The 18,115-nt window shown below is 41.7% G+C and overlaps 1 protein-coding gene across 1 annotated transcript in view; it reads left to right on the top strand.

The window, feature by feature from the left end:
* The window catches only part of LOC134571921 (major facilitator superfamily domain-containing protein 1-like), a 28,888-nt gene extending 15,582 nt beyond the window's left edge, over positions 1–13,306 (top strand). Inside the window, exons 6-13 of the mRNA XM_063430610.1 lie at positions 6,860–7,018; positions 7,638–7,753; positions 10,049–10,149; positions 10,581–10,692; positions 11,607–11,744; positions 11,848–11,987; positions 12,464–12,575; positions 13,032–13,306. Of these exons, the coding sequence (XP_063286680.1) occupies positions 6,860–7,018; positions 7,638–7,753; positions 10,049–10,149; positions 10,581–10,692; positions 11,607–11,744; positions 11,848–11,987; positions 12,464–12,575; positions 13,032–13,130 (977 nt within the window). The 3' untranslated portion in view covers positions 13,131–13,306. The remainder of the gene's footprint in view (positions 1–6,859; positions 7,019–7,637; positions 7,754–10,048; positions 10,150–10,580; positions 10,693–11,606; positions 11,745–11,847; positions 11,988–12,463; positions 12,576–13,031) is intronic.
* Positions 13,307–18,115: the final 4,809 nt, after the last annotated feature.

Genomic DNA, 18,115 nt, shown 5'->3' with positions numbered 1-18,115 from the left:
ATTGTATCCATGTTGTCCCATCCACTTATCTCAGTCATGTCTCTCTCTTCCTTATCAGTCCAGGGAGGGTCTTTATCCTCTTCTACATACCTACCTTCTTTTGTTTTTAATCTAACTTGTTTTACTTTCTTTTTCTCATTTATGTATCTAAAAAATGTTTTGTCCCCTTTTTTTACTGAGTTTGCTATTTTCTCCTTTTTTTTTTTTAATTCTTTATTTTTCATTCGATAAGTACAGCAAGTGCATTTCAACTTTCAGGCTTGCGCAGAAGCCATCATTCGATAAAACATTCTTGGAAAATACAATACGTATAAGAAGCGTACATACCAAGCCTCTTTTTTTGTCCCATTGTATCTTGCCTCCTACCAAAGATTTTTTATTTTTTTATTTTTAAATATTCTTTATTCTTACTCAATAAACATAGCAAGTGTACATCCACTTCGGGCGTGCCCTAAAGTCAACTTTACTACAATTCTTAAAAACCTAATTCTTAAAAACCTAAAGCGTACATACCAAGCCTCTTTTTTTGTCCCATTGTATCTTGCCTCCTACCGAAAATTTTTTATTTTTTTATTTTTAAATATTCTTTATTCTTACTCAATAAACATAGCAAGTGTACATCCACTTCGGGCGTGCCCTAAAGTCAACTTTACTACAATTCTTAAAAACCTAATGCGTTTCAACTAATACAACACATGCCCAATACTTAAGAACCATTGATACCCGCCGTCTACTGAGGGTTTTTATTTTAATCAAATACAGGCATTTAAGCGATACAAGTAGCCAGTTCCATTCAGTAACTAATCTTGCTCATGTGCTACCTTGTTCCTCCGACAATATAATCATGCCTGGGAAAAAATAAAAAGGCCTTGTTCCCGAGAAAAACCCGGGGAAAGGCCAAAAAAGTAGATAGGAAGGACACAAAAAACAAAACAAGAAACAAAAACGAGACAGAATAGGTGTGAAATTCTAATATTAAGGAAGAGAAAGAAGATATGTAGACAATATATAGATAGCAAAGAAAAGAGAAAGAAGGAGGAGGGGGGGGGGCAAGGAGAGGGCAAAGGCCTCACAACGACTACGTGGGGAATGTGTCTCCCTCAAGGAGGGGTCCTATCTGGTTCGGGGACATACCCCCCCATGAAAGAAGGCCATATCAGTCTCCGCTTGAGCCTACTAAGCTGTTGTGCCATGGTTCCCAAATTTTTTGAAATGTCGTTATTGTCCCTCTTACCCTCGCTGTCAAATCGTCCATAATTCTACACTCTCTAATCCTAGATATTACCCCTGGGAATTCTGGGCCCTCTGGTGAGAGCCATGCGGTCGCTATTGCAAGTTATCTTATGAACTAATTTCTGTTCTCTCCTGGTCCAACCGTCCAGTGATCTATTTAACAGGTATATCCATGGGTCCAAGCCCAGGGGCCTGTCGAACGTCTGTCTCAAGAGATCTTCCACGGACCTCCAGAAGCTACGTAACTTCGGGCAATCCCACCACATATGGATATATGTTCCTCGGGCTCCACAACCCCACCCAACAGTCGTCAGTGTCCAGGGCCGGACTGGGAATTAAAAGCAGCCCTGGAAAAAAAATATTTACCAGCCCCATAATGCATTGCGCCAGCATAGTGTGCAGATACAGAGTTAGAAAATATAACAAAATTAAAAATTATTACTCCAACGTGGAAAAAAAGCACATATAAGCTTTAAAAAAGTGCAGATTTATTTTAAGCAGACGTGCCTTTGCATGTAATCAATGTTTCATTCCAACTACCATGACATATTATGGAAAGCTTGGTAATGGGACTGAAATGGTGAATGTATGTAGGGCACAACTGTAAAAAATTACGTTATCTTGTTTATTTTGAAGTCCTGTGGGTGCGCTCTTCACTTTAAATATGTTATTGTGCTGGAGTATGCACCTAGCAACAAGACTGGGCCAAAATCTGCTTATTACATATAGTACATATCAATGACATGTCTCTGTGTATTATGCATATATAAATGTACATGAATATTTGTGTAAATATTAAAGGCATAATTCTTTATATATATCTCTCTCTCTTGTGTCTCTTTCTCGCTCTCGTGTCTCTCTCTTTCTCTTGTGTCTCTCTCGTTCTCTCTCTCTTGTGTCTCTTTCTCTCTCTTTCTCTTGTGTCTCTTTCTCGTGTCTCTCTCTTGTGTCTCTTTCTCTCTCTCTCTCTTGTGTCTCTCTCTTTCTCTCTTGTGTCTCTTTCTCTCTCTCTCTTCTGTCTCTCTCTTGTGTCTCTCTCTTTATCTTGTGTCTTTCTCTCTTGTGTCTCTCTCTTGTGTCTCTCTCTTTCTCTCTCGTGTCTCTTTCTCTCTCTCTCGTGTCTCTCTCTCTCTCTCTTGTGTCTCTCTCTTTCTCTCTTGTGTCTCTCTCTTTCTCTCTTGTGTCTCTCTCTTTCTCTCTTGTGTCTCTCTCTTGTGTCTCTCTCTTTCTCTCTTGTGTCTCTCTCTTGTGTCTCTCTCTTGTGTCTCTCTCTTGTGTCTCTCTCTTTCTCTCTTGTGTCTCTCTCTTTCTCTCTTGTGTCTCTCTCTTTCTCTAATGTGTCTCTCTCTTCTGTCTCTCTCTTTCTCTCTTGTGTCTCTCTCTTGTGTCTCTCTCTTTCTCTCTTGTGTCTCTCTCTTTCTCTCTCTCTTGTGTCTCTTTCTCTCTCTTTCTCTTGTGTCTCTTTCTCTCTCTCTTTCTCTTGTGTGTCTCTCTCTCTCTCTTGTGTGTCTCTCTCTTGTGTCTCTCTCTTTCTCTCTCTTTCTTTCTCTCTTGTGTCTCTTTCTCTCTCTCTCTCTCTTGTGTCTCTCTCTTCTGTCTCTCTCTTTATCTTGTGTCTTTCTCTCTTGTGTCTCTCTCTTGTGTCTCTCTCTTCTCTCTTGTGTCTCTTTCTCTCTCTCTCTTCTGTCTCTCTCTCTCTCTCTTCTGTCTCTCTCTCTCTTCTGTCTCTCTCTTTCTCTTGTCTTTCTCTCTTGTGTCTCTCTCTTTCTCTCTTGTGTCTCTCTCTTTCTCTCTTGTGTCTCTCTCTTTCTCTCTTGTGTCTCTCTCTTGTGTCTCTCTTTCTCTCTTGTGTCTCTCTCTTGTGTCTCTCTCTTTCTCTCTTGTGTCTCTCTTGTGTCTCTCTCTTGTGTCTCTCTCTTTCTCTCTTGTGTTTCTCTCTTTCTCTCTTGTGTCTCTCTCTTTCTCTCTTGTGTCTCTCTCGTGTCTCTCTCTTGTGTCTCTCTCTTGTGTCTCTCTCTTTCTCTCTTGTGTCTCTCTCTCCCCTCCCTCCCCCCCATTTACCTGAGAGGAGTCAGGGGGCCGGCCGCTTTCCACGCTGGAGCTGCCGCAGCCTCGCCGGTCCGGCGGCACTTCTAATGCTGGGGACGGAAGGAGGAGGAGGGAGGAGCATGTCTCTGTACCGTGCTCCCTCGCGGTTCCCACAATTCACAGCACAGGAACCGCGAGGGAGCATGGTACAGAGACATGCCCCTCCCTCCTCCTCCTTCCGTCCCCAGCATTAGAAGTGCCGCCGGACCGGCGAGGCTGCGGCAGCTCCAGCGTGGAAAGCGGCCGGCCCTCTCAGTGTGCCACCGGACCGGCCACCCGGTGGCACATACCTCTGCAGCCCCCAGGTGCCGCGGCCCACCGGGAAATTTCCCGGTATCCCGGTGGGCCAGTCCGGCCCTGTCAGTGTCCAATTTGTGCACTCTATATAGTTTTACTGGCGTGGTATACCACCTAAGCATTGTCTTCCATGCTTGCTCCTGGAGAGTGACACATATTGAAACTGTGGCATTCGCCTCCCATATCTCCTGCCACTCAACCCCCTACAAGACCTCCCCGAGGTCCGTCTCCCATTGATCAGTATAAGTCAGCTTTCCCCATTCTCCATTTTCTGCACTAAGGTGAGCATATACAAGCGTGATCATACCCTTGGGGGCGGTCCCATCCAGGCAAAGCCTCTCATAGAAGGTTAGCCTTCTCACAGCTGCCATTTTAATGTGTGGTCTTCTAGCGAAATCACGAATCTGAGCGTATCTAAAAAAGTCCGCAGGGGATAAGTGGTTGCCTTGTTGAAGTTCTGCAAATTGGACGACTTCTCCATTTTGATATAGTTGGTGGAGACGTTGTAGTCTGGTTCTTTCAATATTACGAAATTCTCTGGGGGCCATGCTGGGCAGAAACTGCTATTTTCTCTTCTGTGTGTGATTTGGAAGCTATTATAACTTGCTTAGCCTCTCTCTGTCTGATCTTCTAAATCTGTCTATCTTCTTCACTCTGTTTTTTTTTTATAATTACTAAATGCTAACAGTTTTTTACTATTTTGTCCACATCTGCGGAGTACCACAGTGGTTTCTTGAATTTTTTGCTTTTACTGACACGCCTAATGCAATTTTCTGTTGCCTTCAACAGTGCAACTTTTAAATAATCCCATTTCTCCTGGACTCCATTTAGACTGCTCTAATCTGATAATGACTCCTTTACACATATTCTAATTTTTTATAAGTCTGTTTTTCTAAAGTCTAAAACTATTGTTTTTGTGTGGTGTGGTTCTTATATTAAACCACACTGACTGATGATCACTGGATCCTAAACTTTCACCTACAGTAATATCTGATACCAAATCTCCATTTGTTAACACTAAATCTAGTATGGCCTCTTTACGAGTTGGCTCCTCAACTACTTGTTTTAGAGACAATCCCAGTAGGGAGTTTAGAATATGTGTGCTCCTGGCACAAGCAGCTATTTTGGTTTTCCAGTTCACATCAGGACAATTAAAGTCATTCATTGTCATGTTAGCTATTTCCTCAACTAGTAGATTACCTAACTCTTCTATTTGTCATGGGGGCCTATAAATCACACCTACACGAGTTACTGTGTGATTACTAAATTCTAACGTAACCCAAACGGACTCTATGTTAGCCTCAGTAGCTTTTATTAGGCTAGATTTTATGCTATCCTTCAGATACGGGGCCACCCCTCCCCCTTTCTTGCCTTCTCTGTCTTTTCTATATAAAGAGTACCCTGGTATTGCTATGTCCCAGCCATTTTTCTCATTATACCATGTCTCAGTAACAGCGACTAAATCTACATTATCAGTTGCCATTATTGCCACAAGTTCATGGATCTTATTCCCTAAATTTCGAGCATTTGTAGACATGACTCTAAGCTTATCATTTTTTAACACACTTGCTACAGACACCTCCCGTCCTTGTGTTGGGGGACAGTTAGATTGATGTTTTATCACCCTTTTGCCCCCCCCCCCTCCTAGTTTAAATACATACTAGCAAAACCTCTGAACTGCTCACTGAGAACATTTGTTACCTTTTGAGAAAGATGCAAATCATCTTTTTTGTGCAGGTTATTTCCATTCCAAACAGAGCTACCATGACAAATGAAGCCAAATCCTTGCTCCCGACACCATTCACCAAGCCACAAGTTAAAGTCCCTAATACGCATCCGCCTGTCGTTATGAGTGTTATGCACAGGCAGAACTTCACAGAATGACAATGTGGAAGCAACCTGCCGTATATCATTGGCATAAACACAAAAAACATCCTTTACCTCTGAAACCTCATTGCAAGCCAAGTCATTTGTCTCTAAATGGACAAGTACATCCAATTCCCCTTCCTGCTTTGCTCGCTTAACAATATTACAAATACGTCTCCTGTCTCTGTGAGCAGTAGCTCCGGGAAGACATCTCACAAGACCACTATTGTCCAACTCCACACCTCTTATGATAAAATCCCTGCTTTCTATTAGACCTCACCATAGTCTCCAAGCCTGTCTCCATAATACCACTACATGCTGTGCCTGAGAATGTCTCCACAACACTCAGTGCCTGAGCCTGTCTCCACAACACCACTACCCTCAGTGCCTGAGCCTGTCTCAACAACACCACTACACTCGAACTATTACAATTGAACATCTGTTTACTCAATTTATTGGCAGTATAAGGCGGTTCTCAGATTGGTTCCTGAATTTACTCCGAAAGTTCTTTCAAAATTCCATCTGAACAAAGAAATTATACTGCTTTCTTTCTTTGAAGAAGAATCCCTTTGGCATACTTTGGATGTTGTCACAACTCTACAAATATACCTTGACCGAACAAAGGAGTTGAGAAAGCCAACCAGAGTTTTTGTTGTACTTTATGATTACCATAAAGGTATGTCTACATCTGTTTCCACAATTCATAGGTGGTTTAAGTCTGCTATTCAGAAGGCATACAAAGTGGCTGGAAAACCGGTGCCAGAAGGTATTAAGGCTCACTCTACCGGGGTTGTCTTGGCCTCTTGGGCAATTTTAGTGGATACTTCTATGTAGGTAATTTGTAGGGCTGCCATCTGGTCTTCCTCCAACACTTTTGTGAGGCACTACCGCCTAGGCGTTTCTGTCTCATCTTTCGGGAGAAAAAACCTTGACTCTGTCATTAATATTTGATTAAACTCTGATTAGCATTGAATTTGTGCATTGGTGTTTTATTGCCCCCTCCTCCCCTATAATTAAACTTGGGAAGTTCCATAGGTGATGCTTACATGGATTTGCCAGGAAACCAGAATTTTTTTACCATACTTACAGCTTTCTTTTCCTGACTAATATCCATGTCTGCATCAACAACCTCTCCCTTTTTTCTGGACCTACTTGATTATGAGACTGCTGGATCTGTGGAGGTGGCTTCATTATATAGCATCATATTAATTTTAGATTCCTGTCATATCAGCTGAGAGGAAAGAGTTTAACCCATAGGTGAAAGGGATGTTAGCCAGGAAAAGAAAATTACATATTAAAAGTATGGTAACACATTTCTGGTTTAACTCCCATTGCTGTGCTGGTTTGTTCACAATTTTCCATCTCTCCTCTGTAGTTGTTAAGAACAGAGTTACAGCCTTTTGGTTCAAAGGAAAAGAACTAGCTATGGCGTTTGGTCTGAATCTCACTTTCCCGTGGCTTGGCAGTGTCTTGAATTTCTTCTTCACTCAACAGTTTGAGAGTCACTATGGCATCCCGTGGACTCTCTGGGGAGGTAAGTCTCCAAGGTCTTTAGTCATCCAAGAGGATTCTTTCCCATGAATGTTGGAACACTGAGAAAAATGAATCCCTGGCTCTGCAATCAAATCTAAAACAGAAACCAGCGATAGCCTGGTCAGCAATCTCTTTTCTAAATATATTATCATGTCCCCCTAGGCACACTGGCCTGTCTTGAGCCAATCAGACAGACTTTTTTTCAGTCTTTATGGAGTCAAACCAGCAAAGTTTAAAACGGGCTCCGGCCCCAGGATGATTAAAGAACAGATTGGTTGGTTGCAATTGCAGTATCAATATACAAAAACAATATACAAAAACAAAAATAGAAAACAACAACTTCTAATGCATACACTCATTAAAGTTTGTTGTAGTGACTGTAAGGTAATACAGGATGAGTAGGTTGCCTTAAAAGACTTAAGGATGAATTAGTGTGTGTAAGAGTATGGATTGGTCTCTTCATTTTATTGTGAAGTTACTTTTGATCAATGATTGGAATATTAATGTGTTTCATTTCATGGCACCTGCTATCTTGAAACTTTATTAGCTTCCCACTGTAGACTTGGACCTCTTGCGTGAAACATGTCCGTGACCTTACAGGATTTCTATTCTTGTTTTAGGAACCATCCTTTGCGTGCTGAGCTTTTTGGCAGCTATCACAGTTAGTATACTGGATAACGTTGGCATGAAGCAATTGGGATTGGATGGAGCCAAGAAGGAAGAATCCAAGAAAGTGGTAAGCTGGTTGGACTACACTGGACAGAATCCTGGTTTCACCATGCAATCAGGGCCGGTGCAAAGAATTTTGGGTACATAGGCGAAGATGCATTTTTCCGCCCCCCAAAAAACATCTGCACCTGTGTGCCTCTTAATCTCCCTTTTGTGTTTCTTATCCCGTCTTTAAATATCTGACTCCCTTTAGTGTATTTTATCTCCTATGTTTGCCTTTGTGTGTCTCCTATGTCTCCTCTTTGTATGACTCTTACATCCTCCCACATTTTGTGTGTCTTACTCCTCCCAGACCCTTTGTGTGACCCCTTTTCTCCCAGCCCTTTTGTGTCTTTTACTCTTCCCAGCTTCTTTGTGTGTGTCTCTTTCCTTCTCAAGTCCCGCTGTGTGTTTCTTTCACATCCAGCCCCTCTCCCCGTCCCTTAATGGTCCCCTCCCTTCTCTGACCCTTACTGTTCCTCTCCCCTCTCTCCTCCTTTCCCTGTCCCTTAGTGTTCCTCTCCCCTCCGCCCTGTTTTCCCTGTCGCTTAGTGTTCCTTTCCCCCCTCCCTCCTTTTCCTGTACCTCAGGGTATTTCTCCCCTCCTCTCCCTGTCCCTTGGTGCGCCACCCACCCCCATAGTGGTCCCCTCAACTTCCTGGTGTGCCTCCTACCTTTCTTGTAGCGTGACTGAGTGGAGCGAATCCCGGTACAGTGAGCTTTTCCTGTCAGTCCTGCCAGGTACAGGAAACAGAAGTTCCTGTACCACGGTACACTCCGCTTGGCCACGCTACAGTCAGGGGTGTATAAACACTGACAGTCACACACACTCAATGACAAACACACAGACGTCTCTGACAGCCAGACTCACTTATCTGACACACTCATTCATTGACAGACACTCACACGCACACTGACAGACACACACACACACTGACAGACACACACACACACACACAAACTCACAGACACACACACACACTCACATGCACACACACACACACACACAAACTCAGACACACATACTCGAACACACACACTGACAGACACACATACTCACTTGCGCACACACACACTGACATACACACTCACACACACTGACAGACACACTCACTCACACACAAACTCATAGACACACTTACACACACACTCACTCACACACAAACTCACAGACACACACACACTGACAGACACACATACTCACATGCACACACACACTCACTCACACACACACTGACAGACACACACAAACTCACAGACACACATACACACTGACATACACACTCACACACACACTCATATGCACACACACATACACACAGTAATTAATAATCTAAATTAAATTTAAATTTCCCACCCAGCCTCCCTACCTGGAGAGCTGGCGTGGGTCTCTCATTGGTGGTCCAGTGAGGCTGCTGGGAGGCGTGCGGCTGAACTGGATTAGGAGGCGGCGAGGGAGCTCTCTGATCTCTCTGATCTGCTCCCTCGCAGGCTGTTTTCTGATGCCGCGGGAGCCGGAATATGACGTCATATTCCGGCTCCCGTGGCATCAGCAAAAGGCGCGCAAGGGAGCAGATCAGAGAGATCAGAGGTCCCTCGCCGCCTCCTAATCCAGTTCAGCCGCACGCCGCGCCGCTCCGGGGATCCAGAAGGTGGCCTGGCAGGAGGGAGCACTTCCCTCCTGCCGGTCACTGGAATTTTGCGCCCCCATAGCCGGTGCGCCCTAAGGCGGCCGCCTGTGCCGCCTTATGGACGCGCCGGCCCTGCATGCAATGACATATCAGGCTATTACGACTACATACAATCAAACTTTGAACTTCTGCTAGCATTATGAGGATCTGCATCTCTCAAAATGCCAGCAGATTCCTAGGAAATAGAAATACGGTTATGTTACCATTTCTGTATTCATGTCAGTTCATTACCTGTGTGCACCAAAATGTGTATTTGCCTTTGTAAGCTAACTTTTTTTTTTACACAATTGTAAGTGTTGAAAGATGAGGGATACCATATAATTTTTAAAATGTTACAAACGCCTCATGTTTGTTTGTTTTTGCAAGGGATGAAAGCAAACACAAAGAAAAATATTGTATGTTTCCCTAACTTTTTTTGGACAGCATTCTATAAACAACATTTTCCCGCAAACTATGCATGCACTTGTCAAAAATGCTTTGTGTAATTATGTGATTAATTACATTGTTGGAAAATAAACCAATACTCTCTGTTCTTTAACTAGTTTGTACAGAGCTTAGATTGATATTGTGAATACACCTTTCCTTATGGTATTATGACTTAATTTCTAACTGCTGTTTTTCTGTTGCTGTAGCGAGTGCAGGATGTCCGACACTTACCATTACGCTATTGGCTGCTGGTCCTTACCATCATGTTCTTCTACAATAGCGTATTCCCATTTGTGGCAGATGCCAGGTAAATACTTTTCATATTTCATATTATAATGTTTTTATATGGTTCCCATCATATTCTGCATTTTTTTTTAAATCTTAAAGAAACACCATAGGGTCAGGAATACACCTCTATTTTTAAACTTATTTTTTAGCCCCCTGGCCCTGTCTTGCCCCCCTTAACTACAGGAAACATTTCCCAGAGGAAAATGGGGTCAGAAGATATTAATGAGAGTTAGGGTTAAAAAAATAGAACTATAGAGGGATAGGGTTGTGGTTATGCTCAAAGTGTCAGTTTCAAAATAATAGTCACATAGTTCAGATATGTCAACTTTGCACCATGCCTAACTGGTCTTACTTTTTTAAATCTAATATAATCAGCAGCAGCGATCTTGGAAAATTTGAACCTGATGAATTTGAGTCTATAGCCAACTCTGTTACTGTGTTCTCCTTTAGTAAGTTCATCCAGGAAAAATACGAGGGCTATGACCAGAGGACAGCAGCCTACATCGCTGGGGCAGTTTATGACATCGCTTTGGTTCTGTCAGCGGCTGCTGGATTGTTAATTGTGAGTAACGTAAAAAAACAAAAAAACAAATAGCTGCTCTGACTATCCCACTTGTAAACTAATGTAGGATTTTGTTTGAACGTCGAACTTGCCATATGGGAATGCATGGGCAAAATTGCTTTTGTCTGACCATATGGACTACAAAGACCAAACTGAGTATAGTGCAATTTTAAAAAGAAACTATTGCAAGCAGAATTCATCCTGCTCTAATTGCACACATAGTTACATAGTTACATAGTTACATAGCTGAAAAGAGACTTGCGTCCATCAAGTTCAGCCTTCCTCACATATGCTTTTGCTGTTGATCCAAAAGAAGGCAAAAAACCCAGTCTGAAGCGCTTCCAATTTTGCAACAAACTAGGAAAAAATTCCTTCTTGACCCCAAAATAGCAGTCAGATGTCTCCTTGGATCAAGCAGCTATTAACCCCACTAATTAGAAATGATATCCCTGTACGTTATGTTTTTGCAAGTATTTATCCAATTGCAATTTAAACATCTGTATAGACTCTGACAAAACCACCTCTTCCAGCAATGAATTCCATATCCTTATTGCTCTTACTGTAAAAAAACATTTTCTTTGCCTTAGATGACACAAGCTGGATATAGGAAATGTATACAGATCTCTGCTTACTGGAGAAAAACTATTATAAAGGGTTACTCCAAGCACCATGGTCATTTCAGTGATGCTTGGAGTCTGTATGTGCAGCATTTTTACAACGTTCCCCCAATTTCTTTATAATTGGGGGAATTATTTCAGAAAGGGATACTCTAACGAAAGCCAGTGTTTTATGAAAATACTGGTTCTTGGTTGGATTAACCGCTTAGTCTCTTTGTAGCTTTTATATTACGATAACTGTTGAATATCTGCTTCTATAATATCTCCATTGTTTCCTCCCCCTCCCCCCCCCCCCAGGACTACGTAGGAATGAGGGGGGTGCTGGCTGTCCTTTGTGCTGTTCTGACAATTCCAGTCTTTGCTCTTCTGGCTTTTACCTTTGTTCCACCACTGGTATCCACGTTGTGGCTTGGAGTTACATATTCCTTTGCTGTGGTAAAGTATATAGATGTTTCTATAGTCTAAGCTCTGTTCTCTGTGGATGTGTCCTTGAACACTCCCGTTACAAAGCCACCTCTGCATTTACTCTGTTTTACAGGCAAGTTTGTGGCCTTCAATACCCCTCGTGGCCCCACAACCTACCCTGGGAACGGCCATGGGGTTCGCCAACTCCGCGCATATGATTGGAATTGGTCTGTGTAAGCTAGCTGTAGGCAAAATCCTTGGTACGGAATCCAGGTAATTCTAAAATACATGAAGCCGCAGCTTATTGTAGTGATTATGGTGAATGCTGGAGGTTATGGGCTGGAGGCTGTTTAGACCAGTGCACACATCCTTGCATTGCCATAACTACAATACTCTTTTTGTTGTGCTATAAGTGTCTGTTTAAAAGGTCACTTTAAACACTATCACTGTGATGGAGGATTGCAATTATTCTCATTCTCAACTCAGAGTGGCTTAGAACTGAAGCAATTTATAAATATCAAACCACTCAATGCCAGCCTCTTAGGCACCCAGGTATCAAGCTATACATTCACATCTTGGACTGACTGCTCACGTCCCTAGAGAGAGAAAGCTGATTGGTGCACATAACTTTCTCACTAAACAGTGTTACTCCCTATATATGTATATATTATTAGAGGTGATTTTTACGCTATAATTTCCCTTTTCACTAGACACATTTAATGAGACATCTTATGTTTTTCTCTAAACAGTGAAACGAAGATCCCACTGTGGCGTTGGCAGCGGATGATGATATTCATGCTGGCAAATACCATAGCGTGTATAGCAACCTCTGTCATCCTGAATATAGTGGACAAGAAACAGGTAATTGGGGAGGGGAACATGGCCTGGGCTGTGCCTGCTGGGACCTAAACAAAGAATGTTCAATGCAGTTTCTGTTACTGTTGCAAATAAGAGTGGGCTACTGTAAGTAAATATTGAGAGATAGACCACTTCTCAAGAAAAGGGAAAATGAATCCCCACACAAAACAAAAAGTCAAACTGAGTGTAACAGAGAAAGAGATCAGCCCTGTCTCACATCACACGGATGGATTTGATACTAAACTGAAAATGTAATTATTTTATTATTAGATTATGCACCTAGCGTATAATTTGTTAAATCCATCTGGGAGGAAAGTAAAGCTGGTGGCTGGCGTAATATTTAACCCGTAAAGGAGACGGTGCTGTGTTCTATTTTCTTTATTGCTTAGTCTGGGTTGCATGTGAATGTCTTATCTCAATGGTTTTAACAGAAACTGTTTGCCTTCTCCTTGACCACAGGGTGGAACACTAAACAAGATGTCAAAACGGGCAGATTCCAAGGATGAATCAGATTGCATCCCAATCCTAAACATGAAGAATGGCAAATATCAGGGCTAGCGGCTACGATCCTTTGACAGACTGGGTAACTGCACAGCAAGTTTGTTTCAGCTGCTGGAGTAAAGGGCTAACAGCTGGTGATGCGTTGCAGCCGGCAAATGCACTCTTCTGAGACAGATTCATACTACTCGTGATGAAATGCAAATTGTGTTACCAACAAACCTCGCAAAATTCACTCTGAATTGATTACTTTTTTTTACACGTTACAGTATTTTTTACTATATTTTTACGTCACATACGTAAAAGCTGCTCAAACAGTGTTTAATATTTCATGTGCCAGTTCTTAAACGGCAGTATGAGTGCTCGTTTTAATCCTCTAAATGACTTAAAGGGAAGAGACTGTGCCTACGTTTCTCATGCACAGACCAGGGTATAGTTACACTTTGTTTAAATGCGTTTGTCAGTTTAAGCTAGCTAACCTATACAAAGGGAAGCATCCTTTTTGTTCACTAGGGATCCACAACAGAATTTTTTCTGAAATTATTGAAGTTTATCTTGACTCATATTTTCTTTCTGTTCAATAATTCCTTCTACCACCAACAAAGGGTCATCAGTATTTGGAAGTATTGTGCCCCTGCGTATGCCAATCTACATTTTGGGTGGTGGGAGTAAAATGTTGGTTTTCTCTCTATGATAATGTATGCAAACTCCATAGTACTTTGGAAACATTACATAGACGATGTTCTGGTCATCTGGAAAGGTACCAAGGAGATTTTTTTTTCCGAATTTGTGGATCGTCTTAATTGTAATTATCTGAATTTGAAATTCACACAGGAAATAGGGGACACTATTCTGAATTTCCTGGATTGTACTCTCTCTATTAATGCCTCTAAAAGTATTAAGACCATACTGTTTAGAAAACCCACCGGCACTGACAACAAGCTGCGGTGGGATAGTTACTATCCCTTGTGTCAGCTCTCTTACACTTACCTTGGAGGTCCACTGATCTGCTGATGCCGGGATTCGGCGGATCGCCACCAGGTCCGGACTGGCCCACCGGGATACTAGTAAATTTCCTGGAGGGACGGGGCACTTGGGGCCGTACAGTGTAGAATCCCCCAACCAGTAAACACACTCATGTCTGGGGCTTGATAATCTGAGGAATGAAGGTCCCCTCTCAGCTCTAGATCGGCACTGTACTTTATCCACTCACGAGTGGCAAGCACTCCAAAGTGAACTTTCAATGCTGCTTGCGAGTGAGACATAAGGAGCAGGGGAGGGAGGTAGTCCTGGTGCCTGCCTGACAGCCTTCACATACAGGAAGCATGTGACCTGGTATTCAGGCACAGCAGGCCAACCCACACGGGTCTTTTTAAGTTTTGCTTCCTGTGTGCAGACTGCTGTCAGGCAGGGAGAGGAGTGAGCAGGGGGCCAGACATAGAGCTGCAGGTAGGCTGCTGGGAATGAGCTTCCCTGTGTTTTTTCTGTCATTGGCTTGCTATCAGATCAGGACCTTTAACACACAATGTACAATTTACCTCTGTGCTTCGATTTCCCCCTTCTGCTGGATGAACGTTTTCAGCCAGGAGCTGAGCACAGATTAATGACCAAGGTGGGTTCAGTGAGCAGTGACACCCATTTTATGTTCATTTTTTTTTTTACTGATTCTTAGAGTTTGTGTATATTTGAGTGTGTAATTGTAAGGTGTTTTTGAAGGTATTATGTGTGTGTCAGTATGGATCCATTTATGTGTCAGTATAGATTAGTGTGTGTGTCAGTATGGATTAGTGTGTGTGTGTGTGTGTTGATAATCAGACAAATTGTAGCTAAATCGAAATTAGGAGACAAACAAACAATGCAGTGTAACACACAAAGTTATAAGAATCAGAGAACTTCACAAGACATGATCAGTCTAGAGAATGAGCATGGATGTGTGTGCCAACAGATGTCCACAGGCTGATTCCAGAGTTAGGAATAGCAAAAGAACAGAGATCTATGTTTGTTTTTATTAGTGTTATAGGAAAGTTTTAGGTTAATTAATTAAAATAAATATTTACATTAAGGTTGCAAGCATAGCAGGATGACATACACCAATGTAGCAGTTGTTAGGAACATGCAATGTATGTTGTATTGGGTGTACATGATTATACAGTAACTCCAATCATTTTACAGAAGGGAAACAATGGATGTGTGACGAAAGTAACCTCGTCACTGGTTTTTGGAAGAGCCTGTTTGCAAACCTCCTACCCTGTGATTATGGCCCTGTGACAAACTGAACCTCGTCAAGGGTTCTTGGAGGGGCCTGCTGGACAGCCTCTTGCCTCAGGACTATGGGCCCTGCAATATACCTTTCCCAATGCACTTTAAAAGACTCTATTCCTGGGAAGTATGTACTTTTGTACTCCAGACAGAGAGACCGACCGGTAACCCTAATTCTCTGGAACTGTTTTGGGACCATGGGCACCGTGGGTCATAAAGAGACTTCCAGGAATTTCCTGAACCCCTGCTCTAATCTGGGTGATTTTTAGATATGTTGTTCAGCCAGATCAGGGCTATCAGGGGATGTGACTTTATGGGGATATGTTATGTTTTGGGGTACTTATTAGACTTTGTAAAAATGTGGTTTTTCTGCCTGGAGATAATTGAGTTACTTACAGAACTTTACTCAATTATCTCCCAAGCAGAGGGGAGGGATTGTGTGCTGTACATGGGAGTGTCACAGACTGTATATTTGTTCTAATTGGTTTGTGTCCTTTGTGTTTCTGTCCCCCATCAGGTCCAGGGGGTGTTCCTCTGGCCTGAAGATTTGTATAAAAGCCAACCTGAACCATTAAAGCTCAGATCATCTTGCACCTTCATGAAGTAAGATATACCTATACCTAAAAAATACAAAAGAAAATACGCTCATAGGGGATTAACGTTGATACAATAAAGTGCCCCTTATTTATATATCACACTCACAAGATTGAGGTTTTTTTCAAGCTCATCAGAATGATGTGGATTCTCTTGGACCCCTCGTTTGTTGAAGGAATAGATATTACATGCAAGAGATAAAAGATGACATAGTGTAATGCTGTTTTGAAAAAGTATAAATTGGCTTTAATGGTTACACTTACAGCATAAAAGTTGTAAAAAGGCCCATCAATACAAATCTGTCGTCCAGACAATGCAGGAAACGAAATCCTTGTAGAGATCTCAGCCAGATAGACAAATATAAAATCAAATAAAATAAAATCAAAGTTCAAATAACTCTACGCGTTTCGTCTGACTTCGCAGAAGGGGGTCAGGAACCATTCAGTCCCCACACATTGCAATGTATGCCCAGCTTTTAAGACCCATAATTTATCCTGGGTTGTTATCGAACGGGTGATTTTGGATGTAAGGGGAGGGGACATTATGATGAAACTCAGACAGAGGGAGGGATTCTGGATTCATAAGCTGCAAACACTTCAGCCCTTAGGGCTGAATGTGGATTTTGATTTAATTTGTTTTTTATAACTCTCCTTTTTAACATAGATTTTCTATTCATTTTTATTTTTATTTTTATTTTTAATTTTAATTTTATTTTTATTTTTATTTTTATTTTTATCTATTCATTTTTTGTAGTCCAGAATCCCTCTCTCTGGTTTCTCCACCGTGCACTTATTCCAGTCACTGTATCCTATTTTTTACCTCTGTTTTTTTGTCTCTTTGTGTATCCAATTCTTGGATTGTGATGCTCCATTCGATTTAGTCTTGGATATTTTTTACATCCAAAAGATACTCCCCAAAAATAGAGTGTGAACAAGGAATGTTAAGAGAATGTTAAGAGAAAGTATAGAATCATTATATGTGAAAAACCTTGATATTACTATGTGTGCTCAACATTGGTACCACTTTAAGATCACAAAAACGCTATGAGTGTCTTACTCCTTAAGAATATATTTTAGAAGATAACTGGAGTCCTAGTATATACTTTTATATTGGCTCAAAATGATAATGATGTGAACAAATTTCTAATATTATGTATTTGTCCAATTTCATTTTATGATGACTGCTTCGTGGGGGTGAGATGGAACGCACGTGCGTTCCAGTGAGACGCATTGCGTCGCAAAGTCGATGACTTCCGCCCAGCCGAGATGAAGGTGGATGTTTCCGGGTTGGTGGAACGCACGTGCGTTCCACAGAGACGCTCCGGAACTCCATATATGGGAAAACATCACGGACCAAAATACAACAGATGATTTACAGCTGATTTCGATCCGAATCAACGGCGGGAAGACTTATAAATGGAGGACAAAGCACCCAGAAGATTTGAAGCACTTCATCACTCCTGAGGAAGTCTGCGAAGTCAGACGAAACGCGTAGAGTTATTTGAACTTTGATTTTATTTTATTTGATTTTATATTTGTCTATCTGGCTGAGATCTCTACAAGGATTTCGTTTCCTGCATTGTCTGGACGACAGATTTGTATTGATGGGCCTTTTTACAACTTTTATGCTGTAAGTGTAACCATTAAAGCCAATTTATACTTTTTCAAAACAGCATTACACTATGTCATCTTTTATCTCTTGCATGTAATATCTATTCCTTCAACAAACGAGGGGTCCAAGAGAATCCACATCATTCTGATGAGCTTGAAAAAAACCTCAATCTTGTGAGTGTGATATATAAATAAGGGGCACTTTATTGTATCAACGTTAATCCCCTATGAGCGTATTTTCTTTTGTATTTTTTAGGTATAGGTATATCTTGCTTTGTATCTGTGTATTTTAAGGACTAAGAGGAATCCTTTTGTTATACCTTACCATACGAAGGGAAGTAATTATCCTTTTGCATATTTTACACATACTGCACTTGGGTGGTCTAATATTTGTATCTCTATATACCTTCATGAAGTGTTTTCTCATGTTTGGGCGATTGGAGAACTACACTCTGGGGATTGCTATAATCACTATACTCCCCTTAGTATAATCACTAAGGTCTTATAAGAGCTGTTCCTGCTACGCTCTCGGCACTAAGAGAGGCCTTCCCATTGGAAGCTGGATCCTGGTCTTGAGTCTAG

Source organism: Pelobates fuscus, chromosome 8 (genome assembly GCF_036172605.1).
Source record: "Pelobates fuscus isolate aPelFus1 chromosome 8, aPelFus1.pri, whole genome shotgun sequence".
Classification (NCBI taxonomy): domain Eukaryota; kingdom Metazoa; phylum Chordata; class Amphibia; order Anura; family Pelobatidae; genus Pelobates; species Pelobates fuscus.
Note: the sequence above shows the minus strand (reverse complement) of the source record. Positions and strands in the feature narration are given on the sequence as shown.